General features: G+C 37.4%; 1 protein-coding gene across 2 annotated transcripts in view; it reads left to right on the top strand.

Moving 5' to 3' along the window:
• ARHGAP25 (Rho GTPase activating protein 25) overlaps positions 1-18124 on the top strand; it is a 95383-nt gene extending 77259 nt beyond the window's left edge. For both annotated transcript variants that reach the window (XM_074287150.1, XM_074287151.1), the window contains exons 6-11: positions 997-1129; positions 4949-5022; positions 6669-6790; positions 9834-10030; positions 11097-11617; positions 16904-18124. In XM_074287150.1, coding sequence (XP_074143251.1) covers positions 997-1129; positions 4949-5022; positions 6669-6790; positions 9834-10030; positions 11097-11617; positions 16904-17117 — 1261 coding nt within the window. In that variant the 3' untranslated portion in view covers positions 17118-18124. The remainder of the gene's footprint in view (positions 1-996; positions 1130-4948; positions 5023-6668; positions 6791-9833; positions 10031-11096; positions 11618-16903) is intronic.
• Positions 18125-25375: the final 7251 nt, after the last annotated feature.

Genomic DNA, 25375 nt, shown 5'->3' with positions numbered 1-25375 from the left:
AAAGAGGAGTGGATTTGGAGCTAGAAGCCCTGCATATAAATCCTGGCTCTGAGACTGTCTAGTTAGCTACATGATCCATGGATGAGACATTTGCTAAGGATCAATTTCTTAATCTGTAAAATAAGAATAAGTTATATTTCTGCTAGCTACTTCACAGGATTGTTGGGAGGAAAGCATTTTGTAAACACTAAAGTGTCATAGAAATGAGACATTATTATCTAAAAGCAAATAGAACTTCATGGCAGAGCCAAGACAAGGACTTAGGTCTGCTGATTCCTAATTTTGTCCATCATATACTTCATATAATGCTAAACTATTGGAGTATCTTCTTTTGCAAATGTGAGAGCTTAGTAAGTATGAACTTCATAATCTTTTTGTCACATTGCACAAATGATGTCTTATGAGTTCACTAGTGAATGCTGATAACCAAGGAGAACCATATATTTAATTTTTGGTAGTCTTTTGCCTTGTAAATGGCAGAAATGGCAGAAAAACATTTGAATGGTTTTCTGGACCATGTAGTTAGTATATTGATATTTTATTAGACCTCATTAAGACCATTATACATTGATCACCATGTCTTGTTCCATGTGAGGTGGATATATATAATTTTTTTTCCTGAGGCTGGGGTTAAGTGACTTGCCCAGGATCACACAGCTAGGAAGGGTTAAGTGTCTGAGGTCAAATTTGAACTCAGGTCCTCCTGACTTCAGGGCTGGTGTTTTATCTACTGTGACATCTAGCTGTTCTCAGGTTCATTTTTTAAAAAAAAAATCTTGCTGTTACAATAGAAATCAAAATAAGGAAGCCAGAGCAGATGGTCTTTATGGTAACCTTTAGCTGTAACATTGCAGACTCTTTGTTCTAAGGGATCTTCTAGCTTTGAAAGTCCATGTTCTATAGTCTAGATAGTTCCTTCTATCTCTAGTATTCTATGATGCTGAGATGTGAAATTAAATATTTCCCTTAAAGCCAAGGTTACCTGTTATCTTGCAGAGACACAGATGTGCATACCGTGGCCTCCTTGTTGAAGCTCTACCTTCGAGAACTCCCTGTCCCTGTGGTGCCCTGGAGTCAATATGAGGGATTTCTGCTGTGTGGCAAACTTATGAATGCAGATGAATCAAAGGTATTATTGTGCCCTGAGTCTGGGCTTTTTTGCTCAGAAAGTAATTTCTTTACTGGGAATTATTCTAGGTGACAAATATTGCCAAAATTAGTCCTAATTCAAGTTCTTAAAAAATTCTATTTAGCACAAAGTAGCAGCTATTTATACTTGTATGACCATGGGTATCCTCTCTTACCTGTTTTTAAAGCCAAAAGATTAGTCTTCCTGGCTCCAGATTTTATGATTGTATGAAAATATCTCTCTATATTTGCACAAACACATTTACACCTATCTATATGCATATACAGATCTGTATACATTTGTAATAATTTTTCTATAGAATTCTAGAAAGTAAAATTTTTTGAAAAACGATACAAAAAGAATATTTCCTTCCCTTCAGTAAAAAGTTTTATTGAGAGCATTAAATCTAAGAGATGATAAAATCATAGGACTTTAGAGGTCATCGAGTTCAACTTTATCATTTTTACAGATGGGGACATTAGGGCTGAGAGGGCATAAGCTTTTTTCTAAAGGTCACACCACTGATAAGTGTCTGAAGGAGAATCTGAACTCTTTGCCTCTAAGCTTAGTGCTGATCCCCTGTGAAATGTTTTAAAATAGTATTTTATCTTTTTCCTCAATTATGTGGAAAGACATTTTTTTACATTCATTTCACAAAATTTTGAGTTTCAAATTTTTCTCCTTCTCTCTGTCCCCTCCTCTCTTCCTAAAATGGTAAGCAATTTGATATAGATTACATATGATCCACTATGAATGTGATGCTTAGCTGAACTCTAAATTAAAATGGGATGAATTTGTCAAGTAGCTTTTCCTCATACAGAGCCAAAACCTGCTTCTTTTCAACTTCATTCCTTTGTTTTTCCCTCTGGGATCCAGTTGAACTAATCTAATTCCTCTCTTACCATCTGGAGTATTACATCGACTTGAAGACCTCTATCAAGTGTCTCTTGTATTTCTTCATGCTGACATCTTAAGGGCTGGTGCTTCCTCACCTTTTCCTTCTTCACCAGCTCACTCTGATCAGAAGTACAGCTGTCTCCCCTCCCCAAGACCTATCACAGTCTGTCTTCCCTTCTTTCTCCAGCTCCATCCAAGGGCAAGTTCAGGAACTATCTTATAACATTGGGGGACCCTGGAAGTTGCATTCTCCTCTGCATCACTGCATCACCCCACCCAATGCTCACTACCAACTATTTTTGTCTTAGAGGAAAATACTTCTCATTTTAATTGTGACTATTGCAACTGCGTGCGTTTAATAGGGGTGCTCACAGCCTCCAGCTTAGTCAAGGGAAACAGAATTACTTTGGCTTCTTACCATTTGAAGGGGTAGAATGAAGTTAAAGTGGGGAGAACAGGGGCCTTTTGTTAAATGGACAACTCCATTCCAGTGAATAGAACACGGGGCTGAGTCAGGAATCCTGGGGCCTAGTACTAACTTTGCCATCTTGGGTTTAGGTCTCTCAGTTTCCTTAGCTATTAAATAAGGGGATAGAACTAGATAACTTTTAAGGTCTCTAATCCATGTGTTATAATCCTATAATCTATGATGTGACATTTTAAAATTATTGCTCTTTGAGAAGTGAAAGGAACAGCTGGAGGTAAGAGAGAACAAGCTGTGGTTTTTCACAGGCAAAGGGCTGGGTTTTTTTGATCTTTGAGGAATGCTTTTCACTAATCTGCCCATGAGCAACAATAAATTCATTGTAGTCAGATTAACAAAGTAACCACAGACATCTATCTCTCTCCTTTCTCCCTCTTCCCCCACGCTTTTTAAAAACTAAGTTTACCCAAAGGTAGAATAAGCAAATTTGTTAGTTTTTTCCCCCTTTCATTTTGTGGGTTCATTTTGATACTAGTCCCCATAACAAGATTTTGGTTACTACAAGGTAAAGTAGAAGGAACCTGAGTCTTGGATTCTAATCCTCTGTTTTACCATCAAAAAAGAGTTTTCAAGACAGCTAGATTAAACAGAACGTTGAATTTTCATGGCTGTTTTTTTGTTTGTTTGTTTGTTTTATTTTGTTTTACTGTCTTAGTGAATAATCACAGACTTAGCTAGAAGGGACTGTGGAATTCATCTGCAACTCTACCATCTTATAGGTGAAGAAATTTAAGGACGGAAGGGAGGTCATTTGCTTCAGGCTACTAAGGAAGTGAGGAGCAAAGCTGAAATTCAACTCCCAATTTGATCATATCCAAAGATCTTTCATTTCTATTAATTATGTCACGAAACTCTTGTGGAAAAAATGCTTTTTGGAGGTCCTAGAAATTTCCTAGAAGTACTTTTTATTCATTGAACCATACAAGTTTGTTTTTCATTTCCTGCATGAAGCAAAGCTTAAGAAATTATGAGGAAACAACTTTCATTCATTTTCCCCATTCATTTAATAATAAAACTATTTTGCATTTAGTTAATTTGCAAATACAGTTACTTGCATTTGGTGACCTAAATTATCTTTTAGGGGCCATTTCTTACATATTAGTTCATTTGGAATTAAAAAAAAAAACACAAACCTGTGAGTAATATGATTCAGATATTATCATCCCTTTGAAATACTAGGAAAAGATACAGTTTACCAAGGGTAAGTAATTTGCCTATGACCAAAGTGACTCTTTGTTGTAGCTCTTTGAAGGTTTGCAAAACACTTTCTTCATAGCAGACCTGTGAGGTATGTAGTGCAAAGTTTGTTTTTTTTTTTAATGCTGGGGTAACAATTGGTGATTTTCAGAGTAGAAATTCAAACTCAAGATCTCTTGGTGTAGCAGACTATTATATGATGCTTATAAGGTTTATAAAAGGCTTGGTATTGAATTTTTTAAATCAATGTCTTGGATGAAGCACATGAAATTGCAGATGATGCAAAAGTAGGAGTGTGATTGTGTGTGATTAACTCACATGTTGGATGATTAATTGGATTTAATCAACAAATCAGAGATCATAGAATCATAGGATCACAAATTTAAAGGTGGAAAACACCCAAGAGGTCATTTAGTCTAACCTCATTTTTCAGATAAAGAGGACTTGGCTATTGTTTTCAGTGCCAGGATTTTACCCAGTCTAGTCTTCCTGATTATACCACTCTGCCCATCAATTCAATTGAATCTGTGTTTATGAGATGTCTACTCTGTGCTGGACACTGGGATACAAAGTAAAAAACCAAACACCCCTCTTCTCTTCCCCCCCAAAGAGCTTACATTTTCTTGGAACCTCAAAATGGGAACTATTGTAACATGGGATTTGGGACACACACACACACACACACAAACACACAAAACACATACACATACACATAGTCTCAGTTTTTTCTTTTCTAAAGTTAGGAAAATAAACTAGAGCAGAGCTTCTTAAACTTTTTCCACTTGTGATCCCTTTTTGCCTGAGAAATTTTTATGTGATTCTGGTTACATAGGAATATAAAATAGATATACAAACCAAACATTTACTGATGATAACTCATAATTTTATGACCCTCCACATTTTTATGAGACCCAGTAAGGGGCTGTGAATCTCACAATTTAAGAAGCTTTGGATGAGATGACCCTCCCATTCCAGCTCTATGATCCTCTTAAACTTTCCTTCGAGAATGTTCACAACTCTGACAGCTTGTGACCTTATCTTGACAATTCCTGGAGTAATGATTATTTTGCTCTCTCCCTTGGGGAATCATTCATAGTGAATCTCAAGAGTCTTTGCCTTGAGTCCATGAAATATATTAAAATTTTATTTATGTTTATATTTGTGTGTATATACATTATATATACATATGTAAGTACTTCTACACATACATATTTACCATTGTTCATTTTAATTCTGTCTAGGCACACCAGGAGTTGATGAAGCAGATTTCCAATCTTCCCAGAGACAATTATAACCTTTTGAGTTACATCTGTAGGTATGTATTCTGCTGATTTGTCTGGGAAATGAATATTCAAAAATAGAACCCTCCTGTCATATTCCTGATCAATGAGACCAACAGGAAACACTTTTGTTAATAAAAGGGCCGGCAGTATCAGTTTGAAATGTTTGGGGGCCACAATCCAGAAAGGACCAGATTTATTCTCCGTGATCTCACATGAATTCTCTACCAATGGAAGCCTTCTAGCACAGGCTATATGTCAAGGTTGTAATAGAGAAGGATCCAAATGTAAACAGGGATTGAACTAAGTGGTTTTTAAGGTTCCTTTCCATTCCAAGATTCTGTGCGGTTTTGTTGAGCTAATTGGTTGTGAGTACGCCTTCCCTTGTACACTTTGCCTTAATGCTACTCACAAGGCTTAGATCCAAAGACAGCGTCCTGGGTTTGAGAGGCAATGTCAGAAACCAGAAACCAGAGAGGATCTGCTTCATTTCTATGACAACGGATTCAGAATAGAAGTCCTGGATTCAAATCCCATCCTTGCCACTTACCATCTATATGAGATAGGGCTAGTTACTTCATTCTTTTGACCTCAAATTTTTGGTCTGTGAAATTAGGAAGTTGGACTAGATAACCTTTAATGTCTTTCCATTTCTAGCTCTATGATCCTATGTTCTGACAAATTGTGACCTTATTTTAAAATTTCCTGAAGTAAGGATTATTTCACTTTTTCCCTTGAGGAATCATTTTAGAGTTCATAGTGAATTTCAAGAGTTCTTGTCTTCAGTCCACAGAGTATGTAAACTATAATACTTAATAATATATTGTTATTCAGTCATTTCTCAGTTGTTTGACTCTTTGTGATCCCATTCAGGGTTTTCTTGGCAAAGATATAGGACTGGTTTGCTATTTCCTTGACAGATGACAAAACTGAGGCTAAACAGGATTAAATGAGTTGTCCAGGATCACAGAACTAGTTAGTGTCTGAGGTGGGATTTGAACTCAGGAAGATGAATCTTCCTGATTCCAGGTCTAGTTCTCTCTCTATTTCACCATCTAGATTCCCTTAATAATATATTAGTAATTGATATTACCATATTTTTAATCTATGTTACTTAATACATATGGTATTAAATACTTATATTTATATAAGTGCTTTATATACCAAATGCTTCAGATGATCTGGGTCAGATTGATTAAGCATTCTCAAATCGAGTCTCTAATCTCTGTGACCCCTCCTTCTTAATTTTCCCTCACTGTCTCCTCCAACAAAACAAACTTTTGTTCATTTTCATTTCTCGATTTGGAAATATGAGAGCTGCTAAGAAAGGGCGGGGAGATGGAGGAGGGATGGAGATTATAACAGTAGATGGGAGATCAGTTAAGACACTCTTGTCTTTCTTTTTCTCTGTGTTTGAGTTCCTTCTCTGTGTGCTGGTACTCCCAGAAGATTCTGAATTAGGACTAGAGGCTCTTGAACTTTTCATTAGTGAGATTAAATCTATCAATGGTGAGCTCAATCCCTCACATCTGTTACTGTCCTGATACTGTCTGACAAAGGACTGGGGAAGACTGGCTATGTTGCAGAGACTCAGAGGAAATTGGATTATTCCCCAGAATTTTGTAGAAAACATGAGGGCTTTCATTTATCAATTTCCCCTGTGGAATATATTTTTTATCAGGTTCCTACATGAAATCCAGTTGAACAGTGCAATTAATAAGATGTGTGTGGACAATCTGGCCACTGTGATTGGTGTAAACCTCATCAGGCCCAAGGTAGAAGACCCTGCTGTGATCATGACAGGTATGCATTGGTTCTTGAGTTAGAGGGCAACTCAGAAGAAAATCCATGTATATAAACATATAAACAATATCTATCATACATACTAAAACAATATAAAATTAATTTATACATTACTCTTGCTTTTTCATATTCAATGAAGATAAAAATAATTTATTCCTTGCTAAAATAAGTGACACTTATCACTATTATGCATTTATTTTGCAAATTCTAAACACATAATATGTTTGATACATATACACATATAAATACACATTCTACATATACATGCATATATGACAGTGGCTGCAAGACTTGTGTAAAGTTCTAGTCTCTAGATTGTGGGAACTACTTACAACCAATGAACTTGTCCTTTTAAAGGTGTGAACTAAGGTGTGAACCCTGAGCTAGAGAATTGTTAAGTACCGACTTAGCACCTAGTAAGAACCTAACAGACTTGATTTCAAATCTTTGCTCATACAACTATGAGCAAATCACTTAATTTCTTTTAGCCTCAGTTTCCGGATCTGTCAGATTAGGAAATTGGACTCTATATTCTTGAAGAAGAATCCTTCCAGTTTTTAATTTATGATCCTATGACATGAAATTCTCAGTTGCTAGTTATCAGAATTGTGCAGATAGAGATGGAATGGTTCCTTGGAGTATGGAAGAATTGGATTCAGGTCCTATCTTTGACATGTATTAACTGTGTGTCCATGGTCAAAATAGGTACCTCAGTGCTTCCAGGCAATTCTCTCTCTACAGATGACCCTTGTGAAGGAAGGAATTTGTACAACCTGTCACATATAATTTAATGCACTCTCAGGTACATGTATCTGTTATGAGTTTGTATTTTATTCCCCATTAGACTAAAATGTCTCATCTAAACACAGAGAGCATTTAATAAATACGTGTGGAACTCAATCCCACTTCAGAGTTCTGTAAGTTATTCTCCCATATACTATCTTATTTAAGTTCCTTGAGAACAGGGACTGTTTCATTTTTATCCTTACATCCTAACATCTTCCAAAGTACTTGGTGCCTAGAAGGCATGTAATAAATGTTTGCTAATTCAATGACTGATCTTTATAACAATATTATCTCCCCATTTTACATCTGAGGAAAATAAGGCTCCTAGAAGTAGAAGTGGCTTCCCTATGATAAAGTAGGCAGGTAAAAAAAATCATTATCCTCTAATAGAATGTAGATCTTTGAAGGTAAGATCCACTTCATTTTTGTCTCATTATTCTTCAGTTCCTAAATCACGGTTTATAATAGACACTTAAATAGATCATCTTTTTTTTTCCCTGAGGCAATTGGGGTTAAGTGGCTTGCCCAGGGTCACACATCAGAAAGTGTTAAGTGTCTGAGAACAGATTTGAACTCAGATTCTCCTGACTTTGGGGCTGGTGCTCTATCCACTGAGACACTTAGCTGCCCCTAAATAGACCATCTTTAGAAGTTCAGAGAAATGAATGATTTCCAATAGGTAAGGTAAGTAAATCAAATCCTTTCATGTTTATTAAAGATTAGGAAGTCAGTTTATAAGGTATAATGGATTTGCCACAGGTGGACTTTCCAAAGTGACAGAGTCAAGAATAGGTCTTGGATCATCTGACATCACAATTCCCAGTGATACTCTTTCCAGTCTATCAGATGAAGTAAGATGGTTGGGTCGCTGAAAAGAATGGACAAGATATTTGGGTTTTATTTCTACCTTGATGACTGATTTCCTGGAACAAAACAACCCAGGCCATCTCACTCTCAGGATTTAGAGCTGGGATCCTACTGATCAAATCCAACCCCATTTTACAGAGGAGCAAACCGAAACTCACAGCAGAGAAGTAACTTGCATGGATTCACAAGAGAGGACCAGGCCAGATTGGAATCCAGGTTCTCTCAGTCCAAATCTGGTGCTCCTTAGGAAATTGTAGCTACTCTGCAATTCCCTCGATGTGACTCCTTATGTTCAAGGGCTAGACATAGGGAAAGGTATGTGGCGTTTGGTAGCAGACTCAGGGTGCTTGTCCAGTCTTTCCCAACACTCTATGGGCAATAAAGAAGCTCAGGCAAGGGACAGAAGAGCTCCCTGCATGAAAATTGAGAACTCTTGATCCACAGCAATGTACTTTCAAGTCATGGGAGTCAGAAATCCCAGCTACAATTGCCCCTAATCCAAAGCCTCAGAAAGCTGTTGTGGGCTTCATGGAGTCTGATGAAATAGAATATTTTAGTACAGAAATTAGACTTGTCCAGTTTGGAAGTCATATATGAAGAGCTACAATAGACCAGAGAGCCACAATTTGGGAATACCAGGTAAAGAGATTATGCAGGCTCCCATTTCTACAGGAGTAAGTATTATCCTCACAACTCCGTGAGATACATTCTATAAATATTTTTATCCTGGGTTTGGATGAGAAATTACGCTCTGACATATCAAATAATTTGTCTGGGATCACATGGCTAATAAGCACAGAGCTAGGATTTGAATTCAGGTTTTCTCATAGCAGATCCAGTGTACTTCTTTCCTTCTGTGACTAAGAGGAACATATACATTTGGTCCTAAAAGTGAAAAGAAAACAAAACTTCTCATTTAGATTCTTTTTACCCCTTGGGCAATAAGCTCTATAGGTTCTATATTTCTTGGGGCAGCATACATGCCCATTTGAATGGGGGAGTAGTGCCCTGGAGTCAAATGAGGAGCCAGAGCATCCAGGGGAGGACTGTTACTGGATCTTCCTCTGTTTGACTTGTAGTATCCTCTTAGGCTTTAGAGACAGCTTAATCTTATACAAAACTGGTGAATCTTTCTGTGATATGGAACTCAGACCCTACTTTATTGGTTTCCTTAATCAGGATTTTCTAATATTGGGTTTTCTTAAAGTTTTTTTTTAAGTTTTCTTAAACTACTTACATGGGTAGGCAAATGCACATACAGATCACATTTTTGGATTACAGGAAGATAAAAAAACACACCTTAGTAGCATCCATTTCAGTTCTATGGATTTAGGATGTGTGCATGTGTGTGTGTATGCCTGGAAATACTTTGTCATCCCTTCTCTTTCAGGAACTCTCCAGATCCAAAGAGTGATGACCATGATGATTCGAGACCATGAAGTGCTCTTCCCCAAATCCAAGGACATCACCCCATCTTCACCTGCCCAGAAACATGACTCTAAGAAGTCTCCTGTCCCACGGAGCTCAGTTGGCTGGGATGCTGCTGAGGATTCCTCCATACCCCGGACAGAAAGTTTTAGTCAGATGGTAAGGTAATAGTTTATCCCAGAGTAGAAAAGCTCTTTTAATCCATCTGATGCTTTATTTTAAGCAGTCCCAAATAAAGATTCTTTATAACTCATATTTTGAGAAACACATACGCAGGCCCTCATCTTCTGACCTACATGAGAGAGAATCTCCTAAGTTGTCTCTCTATTCCTAGTTTCTCTCTTTTCTAATCTATTTTTTTTACAAAACTGTTAAAATCATCTTCCTAGTTCATAACTCTGACCAAATCCCTCCTTTCCTCATAAAGCTCTAAAGACTTCTTATTGAACGAATGGGGATGGATGGCAGATAAAGCATTTATTAAGTGCTTACTATGTGTCAGAGAATGTGCTAAGTGATATAAATTAGCAAAGAACACAGTTTCTCTTTTCAAAGTATCTAAATGTTCCACCATTAGAATGGGGGAAGGCAATACATATAAGGGAACTAAAAAGTGGGAAGAGGAGGTACTGAAGAATGGATTCAAAATGATGGCCAGAAAATGATTTTATAAGTGAGAACTGAGGCAAACAAGTTAAGTGACTTGCCCAGGGATCACACAGTTAGTGTTTGAAGTTAGATTTGTGCTTAGCAAAATGAGTCTTCCTGACTCCAGACCTGGCATTCTATACTTTGTACCACTCAACTGCCCTTTACAGTTACGTTTTCCAGGAGTCATGGACACACACACACACACACACACACACACACTCACTCACTCCACAAAAATCCTAGTATCACTCAAAGAAGTACAAAGAAGTATGATATTTATAGAACCATAGAATTATAGCATCACAGAATATAAAATTGGAAGGGATCTTTCTGAGATAATTTAGTTCATGCCCATCGTTTTAAAAATGAAGAAACTGAGATCCAGAATTAAATAATTATCAAAGCTAAGGGACAACGACAGGCAGTCAGAATTCAAGAAAGAAAAGTAGTTATTATTAGTAAGGCCTTAAACAATGCACCCAGAGAGGAATATTCATTTTCAAATTTCTGATTTTTATCTTAGCACTTTTGAATTGGATAAAATCCAGTTAATATCCAAAGCTTTATTTTTCAGACCAATGACTCTAAAAGCAGCAGCTCCACTGGTCTAAAGACTTCTGATGAAACCCTGGAATTGGCAGCCAGCAAAGCAAGTAAAAAACTCTCAGGATCATGGAAGCTGCAACCTCGAAAAAGGACTCAGACGCTTCCAAACAGGAAATGTTTCTTAACTTCAGCATTGCAATATACTAACAACAGCAGCAAAGCAGAGATATTTAACACAGAGTTCTGGTCCCCCTCCCCTGAAGGCAAAACCAGCGGGCACAAGAGAACACTGTCTCAGGACCTGCGGCACTTTTCTGACCTAGAACTGACTTCCCCATGCAATAGCATCCCCACTGGCTCGTCATCTGAGGGTGACAAAACCAGCCCACCTGATGTCCAGGCAGCCTCCAAGACCAATTCTCTGGCTAGTTTAAGCTCTGAGGAAAAAGAGTCCACTCAGGAGGACCAGGAGTCTCTGCAGAAAGTGATTTTAGAACTGAAAAAGGAAATGGATGCACAGAGACAGGATTATGAGGAACGGATCAAAAGGTAAGACATGGGCACAAGGTGGCACTTAGTGTTCACCAGGCAGGCTGTGAGTGGGCTCTTTAGAAACCCAAAGAGCACTGTCATTATCTAGAAATGATCTTCAGAGAATGACATGCATGTGTAAACCACAACATCAGGGGCTAACTGCAGGGAAAGGTCACTGTTATAGAATGGTGGGACAAAATTTCCCTAGGTAGCAAATTTTGTATCTGAGGCTAGCTCTGCAAAAGTACCCTCAAATGTGTTTTTTAGGACTAATAATGTTAATAGTAGAAAAGTGATCTTGAGATAGTCTCTTTCTCCTAAAAATCCTGTCCTCTTCCTAACTTTCCTGTTACTGTTGAGATCACCACAATCCTCCCAGTGACCGAGGATCACAACCTGGATTCCTGATTCAAGGTCGTTCCGCATGTCCATTCTGTTGCCAAATCTTCTAATATCTACCTTTGGAAAATATCTACTACATGTCCCCTTTTCTCAGTTTACATAGTCACAGCCCTTATTCAGTCCCTCATCACTATAGGCCATTTTACAGTAAATTTTATTATATTTCTCAATTGCATGTAAAATAAATTTTCAACATTTTTTGTTGAAATTTTGAATTCCAATTCTCTCTCTTCCTCCTTCCCTCCATTTCTCTCTCTCAGATTCTGCCCTTTCTGCTCAAATTCTGCTTCTTTAAGAGGTCATTTCCAGTCTATCTGTTCTTTCTCCCACCCTCCAATACCTTCTCTCTAAGATTATTTTCCTTTTACATTATATCTATCTATTTTATATTTATATATTTTTTGCATGTTGTTTTTAATAGAATGTAAGTTCCTTAAAGTCAGAGATTATATTTTTTGCCTTTGTATACTAAGAATTTAGAATAATTCCTGACACACAATAAGGATTTAATAAATGTTTATTGAGTGACATGAAATCCTGAGATGAGGAAAAGGAAACTTTGATGCTACTTCTGAAAGAGTCTGTGTTTGGAAGTAGATATGAAATTAAGGTAGGACAATGCTAGAGAAAAGGAAGAATATCATTTGGTAGCTTCCTATTTTATTTAATTAATTATTTTTGCTAACTAGATTCTTAGCTAAGTAGTTCTGATTCTGCTGAAAAAGTATAAGTGAACCTTTTAAATTTCAATGACCTGGGAACAGAGCCTTAGTTGTCCCATCCTAATTATGGCTATTTGATGTGTTCCTTCCACCTATAAAGATTGCATCCCCTCCTTGACAGCCTTAGTAGGTGGCTTTATAACAGGAAAATAACCAGCTGGTGGCCCAACAGCTAGTGTGGAATCTCTCTTACTTCAGAGAGGCAATCTCTGAGATGACAGCTACAGAATCTATCCCCAGGCCCTTACTTAGAACCTTTCCAGCTTGAGAGGTCTTGCCAGAAGGGGAGCACTGTTGATATGACATTCCAGAATCCAGGCTCACTGATATACTTTGGTGAGACTACAAAACATGGCTTCAGTACTGAAGACTATGCTTATGAAAATTAAGTGTTAATATTTCCAAATGAATATAGAACTCCATCTAGGTGAATGAATTCTTGTTAAGTGCTTAATAAAGTGTTATAAAGTCCTGATCCTTCAGGTACCTCTGTTAGTGATGTGAGAAGAATTATTTGTAATTGATATAGCAGTTATGCATGCATTTATAATTGTCACATGTAATTATGTGATATAGAGAAGGGGAACTTTAGTCTGTATTATTACCTGCTTATTGAACAGTGATATCTCCAATTGAAAATCCTTTATGCATCTTGAAATAAGTATAACTATAACAAAACTCATTATGCTTTCCTCACCCCCCCCCACCACCCTTTATTCCCTGTCCTTCTTGCTATCCTATAGAACCATAGCTGATAGAGATAGCAGGATCTAGAGAACATTTTTTTAAGGATGGAGAAGAATTGAGTATGTTTGAAAGACAGAATGAAGGAAATAGGAGATAGGGAGATATAAAGACTAATGTGATGACTTTATTCTCAAGAACTTTAGAACCTTAGAAGAAAACACATGGAAAGAAATAACTATGAAACAAAGAATGAGATGAGTACAAAGGAGAGGTCCAGGTCAAGTGCTATAAAAATATTCCATTCAGAAGCCTTTGAGTAGAGAGATTTCCAGTAGAGTAGAAACAACTCAGCTGAGATGGTGAGAATATATATACATACAGAGGTTTTGAGACCTTGAAACATTGATGTTGTTTTAGGCAGTTAATGAAAATGATTATTCATTGAAAATTTACTTTGTGCTGAGTATTATGTGTTATTGGATTATTATTTGTCCTTGGGTCCAAAGATAGATAGGACTTGACAAATATCTGTTTACAAGAAGCTTGCTTTCTAGTTGGGGAGACAAAGCATGAACATATGAAAAATAACAGAAGAATATAAGACCTGCCAAAATAGTGTAAAAAGGGCAATTGTTTCATGGACAATTAGGGTTGTGAGTTCACAGGAGGGAGAGACTACTTTTTGTTGGATGATTCTGGAAGGGTCTGCAATCATAAAATATCAGACTTAGAAGAGACCTTAGGACACAGAACTTAACATCTAATGAGCACTTCGAGCACCCACTATGTGCCTAACATAGGGCTGAGTAAGCACTGAGGATACAAGGAAAGGCAGAAACATCCCTGGTCCTCAGGGAGCTCACAGTCTAATGGAGAAAGATATCATGTAAATAATGAGAAAATACAAGGGACAAATAGTAGATCAGAAATAATCTCAGAAGGAGAGGAATTAGCAGCTTACTGCAGAAGGTAGAGTTTGAGCTGAAGAAAGTTAGGGAAAACACAGTAAAGGTGAAGAAATAGTTTTCCAGGTATGGAGTCTTTTTTTTTTTTTTTTTTGCCAAGGCAAGGAGAAAGGAGGAGCAGCATATTTAAGGAACTATAAGTAGGTTAACAGTTTGATTCTGTAGTTCATAAAAAGGAGTAAGGCATAAGGAAAGTGAGGTAGGTAGGGATCAGGTTATTAAGAGCTTTGAATGAAAAAAATAAGAATTTGAATTTTATCCTGGAAGAAATTAGGGGCCACTAGAGAATATAGGTAATATGGTTAAATTTATGCTTTAGAAAAATCACCTATGCAGCTTAATTGAGAATGGATTGAAGGAGAAAGAAACTGAGGGAAAGGAAATCAGAAAATGTTATCATAATAGTTTAAGCAAAAGGGAAAGATCTGAACTAGGACATATATGAGACATTTTGTGGAGATAGAAATGACAAGATTTGGCAACTGATTGGATATATTGGATGAGTGAAAGTAGGAACTCAAGGATAATGTGGAAGTTTGTAAACAGAGGCTGAGGCTGAACATGTAATTCTGGGAATTATTTTCATAGAGATAATGGAACTATAGGAACTGAGGAGAGCTTCAGGTAAAATAGCATAGAATAAAAAGAGAGTCCAGGACAGTTTCGGGGACCATACAATTAGTGAGCATAACAGGAATAAAGAACCAGTAACAAAAAATGGCATATTTTACCTTTGGTCTTTTGGACTCATGGTTTCTTTCATTGATCAGATTCTTAAATCTTTCAAAGTTTTATTTCTTTATAATATTGTCATTGTATCTCCTTACTTCTTTCTGTATCAATTCATAGAGATCTTCCCAATTTCCTTTGAAATGGTCCATTTTATCATTTCTTATGGCATAGTAACTAACATTCAATTACAATCATATACCATAATGTATTTAGCCATTCCTAATAGATATGCACTCTTTAAATTCTAGTTTTTACTACTATAAAAAGAACTGTCATAAATGAATGAATGAATATCCTTTCTCTTTGATATTTGGAGTATAGGTCAACTGGGACAGAAAGTAAGCCCAGTTTAGTAACAAGTTCCAAATTGCTTTCCAGAATGATTGGACCAATTCACAACTCCACCAGCAATGTATTCATTCTCCATTTTTCCTGCAGTGTCTCTAAAATTAATTATCTTTGCCAAAGAGATGTGAAGGGCAACCTCAGATTTTCTCTAATTTGCATTTCTTTAATTATTATTTAGAACTTTCCCCCCATTTTTTTGTTGTTGTTGATAACTGATATCTTCCTTTGAAAACTGCTTGTTCATATCTTTTGACCATTTATAGGGGCAATGATTCTTATAAATTTGAATCAATTCCCTTTTCACATTATATATGAGACCTTTATTAGAGAAACTTGCAGCAAGGATTTTTTTTTCAAGTTACCTATTTTTTTCTAATGTTAAATCTGTGAATGTTTTTTTTTCATGTATGATGGCTTCTTTCCTTTTTTATTACAACTTTTTATTTTCAAAACACATGTATGGATAATTTTTCAATATTGATCCTTGCAGAATCTTGTGTTACAAATGTTTTCCTTCCTTCCCCTCAGCCCCAAATAATCCAATATATGTTAAATATGTTAAAAATATAATTATGTGGATTAAAAAAAACCTCACAAAATTTTCTTGAAAAGATAGACTGACTTTTGCTTTACCTTTTATCCTTAGCCCAGAGCAGAATGCTTGGCACATAATATGTGCTTGATAAATGCTTATTGAGGATATGATGTGGCACTGAGTGTAGAAGACTTTCTCAAGAAGTTTGGTTAGTTAAAGAAGGAGAGTATAGGGAAATAGCTAGCAGGGATGATAGGATGAAGTGAGAGTTTGTAGTTTGTAGGTATCAGGGGAAAAGCTAGTTAATAGGGAGAGGAGTGAAAATAAGAAAGGATGGGGATAATAGAAAGGGCAATTTGTTAAGAGAGGTTGGGAGAGCATTTACATATTTTTTACACATATAGATTAAATATAATTAAATTAAAAATAGATACAAAATAATAAGGACTGGTAGAGAGTTAGAACTGAGGGATTCTGCTATAGCTGGAGTATACTTTATTTAGAACATGGAACATCACCTGAAAAGGATCTTAGAACATTAAGCACAAACTGTTACAGCGGGGATGGATCTTAAAGATCACTCCCCCTATCTTAAAATTGAAGAAACTGAGCTGGAAAAGGTATTTTTGACCAAGAGGTGGAAGAGTTTGGATTTCACCCCATGCCTCCCTACTGTACTTGTCATGGAGGAGGAGGAAATTTAGCTAATTCCTGGATCATGGGTAGGTTCAGTTGGATGGACAGGGACAAAAATAGATTCGACACATATAGGATGATAGTGGAACTGGTGTTGAGGGACTGGGAATCACTGATTGTACAAAGAAAAGGGCTTCTTGGGGAAGAATTCAGGAAAAATACAGAGGCAGTGCCTCAGATTTCTCATTTCTTTCTTTCTTTCAATCCTCTGCAGCCTTGAGAAGGAGAACTATGAAGTTTGGGCCAAAGTAGTGAGGCTGAATGAAGAGCTGGAGCAAGAGAAGAAGAAGTTTTCTGAGCTGGAAATCAGCTTTCAAAGTATGGAACGTTCACGGCAGGACATGGAGAAGAGGAACAAAGTCTTGGAGGGAGAGCTCAAAGAGTGTGCCAAGTTGAAGTTGACAAAGGAGCCCAATTCAAATGCTTGATGTTGGAGAGGGCAGAGGTGCTGATTTAGGGCACAGTCTGACTTGTGAGCATCTGGGATGTGATGCAGACACAGTTACCTCTCTTTCCTGTTGGGGGACTTGGAAGCAAAAATGGTCCTTGTGAGAGAAAGGGCCATTTGGGAAACAAACAAGTAAAAAATACCCTTTACTTCTCCCAGGAAGTTAATATGGTGGTCTATACAGGATGTGGCAAAAGGCTGCTACATAGATCTCCCTATTGGATGAGTTTGGAAAGGGATAAGGCTTTTTCCTCTGAGTGAAGGTAACATTAATTCTTCTAATAATGAATATAAAATGAAAATATCTCTGGAAAGCTACAGTTCAGGAGAATTCAGAAAACCAGCTGGTTCTGGGCCATTGAATTTTGGTTTCCTGGTTCTTTGAGTTTTGAATGACAAGGGAAATGCAGTGATAGTCAATCAACTCTTGTTTATCTGTAATATGGTTGGGATGCCTTTTGACATCCAGTTTTGAATTTCCTACCATTACTGCCTTAAAAATGAGGCAATCTGACTCAATGGGGCTCAGGGTTTGGGTTCAAGTATCATCTTTGACACATATAGGCTGTGTGACTCTGGGCAAGTCACTTCCAACTTGTACTTGCAGAGATGGTGCTGTTTTCTCATCTAAGTATCCCTTATATCAATGACATCAAAGATTTGGTTTCTGTTTTTGATAATGTCTATCAAGATCCTAGACTACTTCCATTCAGTTATTATATTCTCAAGGATTGGGAACCATCATAGAAAGGCAAAACTGGGACTTTAGGGTATGTTTGGTACAATTTATCATTTTATAGAAGAGGAAACTAAGGCCCAGAGAGGGGATATGCTTTTTGATGTCCTAAATGGAGTTAGGGGCAGAACTGGACCTAGAACCCAGGTCTCTTGGGTTCCCACTCAATGTTTTTTCTATTGTCCCACACTGCTTCTGTAAGAAGGAATCTGCTGGAAGAAAATATAAACTATTTCAAAGCTAAAAAGAAACATCTTTTGCATTATCTTTTTCTTTTATTATACAGGGAACTCACTACTCCTTCATAACAGAGACCTGGCTTTGGCTCATTGTAAGAAAAAACTAATCAAGAGTTCTGTGGAAAAATGTAAAATTCTCTCTAAAATGTAACGTTCTCTGTTGAGGTTTTCTTGGGGTTCTCTGGGAGCAGCCTTTGTTTCGGTTCAGTAACCACCACATGAGTAGCCGGGGTTAAAGTCCAAATCCTTTATTATCTCTTTCAAAGTCTTGTCTCTTTTCCTGGGGCTTCAGCTTGCTTTCTTGGAGGCCTTCTGTAGTCTTAGTTCCCAGAGCTTGAGCTCCTGCCTCCTTCTCTGGCCTCTGAATCTCCCGACTCCAAGGGTTGGTGCATCAGCCTCCAGCCACAACAAAGGTAGACGATGGAATGAATCTGTCTCAGCCTCCGAGAGCTTCTAGTGTCCTTGAGAGCTTCTTGCTTATATGCTCCACACTCAGTATACACTAATATCACTAATAAACCATTATTTGTTGTAGGATTAAATCCATGCTAAACTAGATTTAACCACTGTCTCCTCAATTCCACTTAGTACCTTGTTTCAAGTACTGGCCTATAACATCTCCATGTAGGATTAAATCAATCATACTGAACCATGCTAAATTAGGTAACTATTGTCTCTATCAATTCCACTGACTTAGTGCCTTATAAGAATCCTTTGTTTCAAGTTCAGAGTTCTGGTTCATAACAGAAAAAGAAGATGGGTTGCTTTGGAAGATAATGAATTCCAGTCACTGGAGGTTTCTAAGTAGAAGTTGGATCACCATTGTCTTGGAGTTTAGTAGAAAGGAATTTCCATTGGATTAATGATCTGTAAGAGAGCTAAGACACTCTGCCTCTACAATAGTAATATAAGTAAACCAACATTTATTAAACACTTACTATGTGCCTGGCATTTTGCTGTAAATATTTTGAGGATATATAAAAGTTAAACCAAAGTATCTATGTCTTTACCTTAACAAGCACTTATTAAACATCTACTATGTGCTAGGTATTGTGCTATAAATATTTTGGGGATATATAACCTAAACCAAAGCAACTATATTTTTGTGTTAACAAGCATTTATTGAAACCTACTTTGTGCCAGGCACTCTTCTAAATATATTTTGGGGATGCAAAATTAAAAACCTTCAGGTCAATAACCATTTATTAATGTGTTTCAGACTCTGTGTAACACACTGGGGACACAAAGGCAAAAGATGATCTCTATTCTGAAGGAGCTCACAGAGGAGACAACATGCAAATAGCTACGTACAAACAAGATAAGAGATAGGAAATAATCTCAGAGGCAAGTAGCGAGCATTAAAAATGTATTATATTCCGGCAGTTCCATGCCATTGTAGCTGAACTGGATGGTTTGTCTCTGAGAAGGTAAGAAGAGTAAGGTTTGGGTCAGGGCCAGATGATGAAGTCTGGATGGTTTGTCTCTGGCAACCTTGCAAGTTTTTTTTAATCCAGCTTTGATGTCCCGATCCTCTTGGAGAATGAAGAACAAATAAAAACAATCCAGCCTAGTAGTAGTGCCTCGAAATCCACTGTACTTATTTTCCTTATAGAAACATTTTCTTAGAAAATCATCTGATGTCTGATTGGGAATTAGGTACCTGTACTCCTTTCCCTCTTCTATTACCCTGCAGGTGTTTGCATTTTTAGCCTTGTGGGCTTTGTTCCCTGAAAAGACTTCCAGGTTTTAAATGGGAGCAAAATGAGCTGAGGGAGATGGCAAACTCGAAAAGACATCACAAAGAGCCGACACAATCAAAACAGCTCAACCACACATGTATGCTTTTGTACGTGCATGTATACACATGAGTGTGCATGCACACGTGCACACACACATACACACAGAAAACCAGGAGGCACACTGGCCAGGAAATCCTGAATGAAATCTAACTTCATATACCTAGCAGCTGTGAGACCCCCAGGTAAGTCACTGCCTGCCTCAGTTTCCCCATCTGTAAAATGAGAGTTGGAAAAGGAAACTGCAGGATTTTGCCAAGAAAACTCCAAATAGGGTCATGGGGAGATGGAGAAACAACTCAACAGGAAACTAAAGGGATTGTCTTTGACCTTTCTGGCCCTAGAAACAAGAACCTGTCTCCTCAGCCCTGGGTAGGGCACCTTCTTTGTGGAGCTATTTCTAAGATCCTTTACAATTCAAGCATTCTATGCCTCCAAAAAGATAGCTGGGCTTGCTGCCCACAGCTCCCGGCCTCTGTTCTCATGGTGCTGTTTCCCTAGATGGCCACCAGGTGTCAGCAGGAGAGCAGAGCTCTACAGGGTAGCTCAGGGATGTGAGCCGTCTCCAAGGCAATCACTGATGATGCTCTGCCATGTTCCACTCTGGGTCCTTCTCTGCCCTCTTCTCTAAAATCCCCTTTCTGGTCCTCCCCTCTCCAGAAGACAGCTTGGTCGGGATGGGGCACTGGCTTTCAAATTCCTTGACCTCTAACATGGAGCCAACTATGTTCCCTTACCGCAGGGTGAGAGGAGCCTCCTTGACTGGATTAAAAAGTAGTGGGACAAAGCTCTGGAAGTTACCTCTCCAGTGGTAGTAGGTTTTTGGAGGAGATGAGGATGGAGATGGACCCTTTTCCTCAAGGGTTGCTCCCCTTGATGGTGATGAAGGCTGTAGGGATCAGATAAGAAGGAGGATCAGTATCCCGGGAGTATATCAACGCGTTTCTGTACTCTGGATCATAGGCTATTTCTATCAGGGTCTGAAGGAGAGGTAGTTGAGGTGCTGGTTGGTCACATAATAATCAGTTAATAAAAGGATAGAACACTGGACTTGGAGTCAAGCAGATTAATGTTCAAAAGCCGTCTCAGACATCAGCTCTGTATGACTTAACCTTATGTCTGCCTCAGTTTCCTCAACTGTAAAATGAGAATAATAATAATGGCACCTACCTCCCATAATTGTTACAATCAAATGATATAATATTTATAAATTCTGCAAAATTCAAAGCATCATGTAAATGTTAGCTATATTATGACCTACTACTGCTCGTATGGCAAATGTTGCCTTCTGTCTCTCTAGACACTTCGCTATCTTGCTAGGGTGACTTGCTTCCCTTCCTTGCTTTTAGCTTCCACCAGTAATCTATAAGCTTCTTGAGTATAGGACCATCTTTCTTATTCATATTAGTATCCCCAGCATATTAGCAACCAGTAGCACAGTGCCAGAAACTAGCAGGCACTTAATAAATGTTTATTGATTGCCATTTGGTCAGTGATGATGGTGGTGATGGACTCCTCCATAAAATTTGTTCTCCTCCATGATGACTATGGGGGCGGATTTAGGAGGAAGGATGGTGGGGGTGGGTGGGATGGGAGGGTACTGCTGCTCTCAGGATTCTTGGGTTTATCTGTAGGATAGTAGGAATTGTTGAGTACTTCTCCAAGCGATTCATGTCATAGTCCATACATCCCTCTACACGAGAAGTCCTCATGGGAAATTCTTTTATTTACAAAGTTCAACAGACAGTAGTAAGCAGTCAGATGTTTATACTAACCGTCCACCAGCAGGAGAAAGGTCATCTCTTCACAAGCTTTACTTCATGTAGGGACCAGTTTTCACTCTTTGCCTTCTGAAATGGGATAGTGCTGGGGACCACTTATAATAGAGTAATACAGTGCTTTGCTTCTTTAGATGTACTTTTGGAAAGAAAATTGAACCTCTCCATTGATATTTATGGTAAGTTTTACACTGTTCCAGATCTGAACAAGCCTTTGCAATTTGTTATCTCTCATGATCAACTTGTGAGTTATGAAATAAAGGAAAGGAGAGGAACACATTCCTGGACAGGAAGCCAGAGTCTCCCTTTGCCTTATTGTGTGAACTTGAAAAAAAACAAGGATCCAAATACTGATCCATGATGTCAACATATTGACAAATGGCTCATAGAGTCTTGGATTTCGGACAACTTCCTAGGCCATCAGCTTGTTAGTTGGATCTCCTCTTTAAATCCCCAGTAAGCAGACACATTCTCTTCTTAAAGATTTCCAACGAGTTCTGATTACTTCCTAAGGCAACCCATTCCATTTTTTAATTCTGTTGAATTTTTCCTTGTATCACGAAAAAAATGATTAATTTTCACATATTTCTCTAGTATTTAACTTCTATTATCAAGTAGATCAAGTCTTCTCTTCATGACAGTAAGTGATTATGCCTTTCTTAGGCTACATATTTTCATTTACTTATATGACATAATTTCAAAGTGCCTTACCATCCTGATAATTTGTTCTGGATTCTCTTTAGTTTGTTAATGTCTTCCCTAAAAATGAAGTTCTAGAAATGAACTCGAATTCCAGATGATGCCTGATTAGAATAGGATATAATAGGACTCTCAACTCCCTAATTCTGGATTTTTTTATTCCAGATTGACCAAAGTCGCATTTTTTACTTCCCTCCCACATTGTTGACATATATTCATTCACTAGCAGTTCAAGTTTTTTTCATTTATAAGTGTTTCTCCCCTTTTATTCTTCCATCCCCATTGGAGGAAAACCTCCGTACTAACCCTTGTATCAAATATGCAGAACCAAGCAAAACAAGTATCTATGTTGTCCAAGGCCAAAAAATGTATGTTTCATTCTGCAATTTAGCCCATTACTCCTCTTGTCAAGAAATAGGTAATATTCTTCATCACTGGTTTTCTGGAATCATGATTGATAATTACATTGATCAGAGTTCTTAAGTATTTCAAAACTGTTCATTTTCATAATTTTATTCTAGTACAAATTGTTCTCTTAGTTCCATTCATTTCACTCTGTATTAGTTCATATGATTTAGGTTTCTCTGAAACTGTCTTTCATCATATCTTATAGCATCAACGTATTCTATTACATTCATATGCCATAATTGGTTTAGTCATTCTTAAACTGAAGAACACCTTACTTGCCATTAGCAAAAGAATTGCTATAAATATTTTTGTACATTTAGGATCTTTTTCTCTTTTTTGGATCTTCTTGGGAATAAAGGCTTAATAGTTATATTACTAGTTTAAAAGGTATGCCCAATTTAGTAACTTTGAGGGCATAGTTCCAAATTGCCTTTCAGAATAGCTGCACCAATCCACAGCTCCACTAATGTTTTCTGGAAGCTCCTCCAATATTTGTCATTTGTCTTTTTTGTCACCTTTGCCAATCGGGTGTGAGATAGAACTTGAGAATGGCTTTTTTGTATTTCTCTAATTATTAATAGTTTGGAATTTTTTTTATATAGTTATAAATAGTTTAAATTTCTTCCCTTGAAATTATTCCCTGGTAGACTTAGTTCTGAGTTCTTTTCCAGATTTGACTTTCTATGTTTTAAGTTCCCTTCCAACTCAGGTATTCTCATCTATGTTCTAAAGATCTTTCCAGTTCTATTAGGCTATATTCTTCTATGGTATGAAATCCTTTTCAAAACTGACATTCTAAGGCCTGTTTCCAGTTGGATTCATCGGAGTAAAATCCTCTAGTTGGACCATTCAGCAGCTCTTCCATTCCTAGAAACAGCAATGGGAAGCAGTTTAGCAGTCTCAGGTCCCTTTCCAGAGGGAACAGTTTGGTGACAAGGGAGAGGCAGCCTTTGGAAGCCTTTCCAAGTCTTCTGAGATGTAGACAAGTGCACATTACGACAATATAAACTTCCACATTCCTTCACTTCCTTTGCAGATAGGAGCAATGGGGTTGTGTCCTGCAGCAACTATTTTCTGAGCAGCATAAAAATGAGAAAATACTTTAAGACCCCTTTTCTTCCCATTAAAGCAGAAGGGTTTGCAAGAATCTTCCTAAAGTCATGTGCACCCCAGAGAGTAAGACACTCCAGTTAACTCCAAATCCAGTTATCTATTTGAAAAAGGGGATCAAGATGGATTATTTTGGGACTTGGGCATTGAGAAATCAACAAAATTGTCCTGAATTGGGAAGCATGATTCCTTAAAAATTCTGGGCTTAAAATTTTTTTAAGGGAGACTTTTATTTACAGAAATAAGAAAATTTCCAAATGAAAATCATTTCTTTTGCCACCTGTCTTTTATATTTGTGATCCCTTTTAAAATCATAGACTAATAGAGCTAGACAGTACTTCAGATTTCTTTGATTTAACAATTTAAAATGGAAATTTTCTTCCCTGATCAGTCTCTTCCATTTCTCAGCTCCTCCTGAACTCACTAATTTTTTTTTATCATGATCTTTGATCCCTCAAACCCTTTTTATTTTCTAAATTTATCAGATGTATGGTTAGTTAAATTTCATTCAATTCAATTCAACAAATTTTTATCAAATCTCTTCTATACTTACAGACCACAGCACTAGTTATTGTTAATACCAAGACAAAAAACAACTACACACACACACACACACACACACACACACACACACACACACACACATTCAAATATGTTCCTGCCTTCAGGGAGCTGACAATCTTTCAGGAAGAAACGGGTACATGGTTAAGCAAATCCATTATTTATATAAGATATAAAATTTTGGCAGAAAGATCATCATAAGATGTAGAACTGGAAGGGATCTTGTAGATATACTACTCCATCCCCTTCCTTTATAGCTGATGGAATTGAGATGTAGACAAGTGAAATCACTTACTCAAGGTCCACTAAGGCAGAACTGGAATGTGATCTCACATCTTTCTAACTCCTTCAAATTCAAAGCTCTTTTTACTCTATCACAGCTCTCTCCTAAGATGACACTTCTCTGCCATTTTGTAAATGGAAAACACTGATATTCAGAAGAACTAAGCAGCTAACCACATATTGGTATATCAGTTAACATTTGCATAACCTTAAAGGTTTGCAAAGTGATTTCCACTTATGATCTCATTTGATCAAAAAAAAATCTCTTGAAAATGGTGCTATTATTATCCCTACTTAAAGTTTAGGAAACTGAAGATAGGAAAAGTTGTGACCATTTTGGGGAACCTTTTTTGGTTATCTGACCATTTAGCATAGTGTCAGGCACATAGGTCAAATCATGACATAATTGAGGTTTATTTTGCTTATCCTTCCCTTCTTTGCTTTTTTCTCTCTTTGATCCTTCTTACCTCAATACCCATTTTACCCTTGAATTCTTTCTAGAAAAGGTGATCCAACAAATTAATGGGTTTATAGGAAAACCTCCAATATACAGATGAGGAAATTGAGGCCCAAGGAGGACAAGAGAGCTTCACTGTATAGGATGAATGTAGCAGAGACAGGATCCAAGC

This window comes from Sminthopsis crassicaudata, chromosome 2 (assembly GCF_048593235.1).
Source record: "Sminthopsis crassicaudata isolate SCR6 chromosome 2, ASM4859323v1, whole genome shotgun sequence".
In the NCBI taxonomy this organism is placed as follows: Eukaryota; Metazoa; Chordata; class Mammalia; order Dasyuromorphia; family Dasyuridae; genus Sminthopsis; species Sminthopsis crassicaudata.
This window is presented reverse-complemented; position numbering and strand designations above follow the sequence as displayed.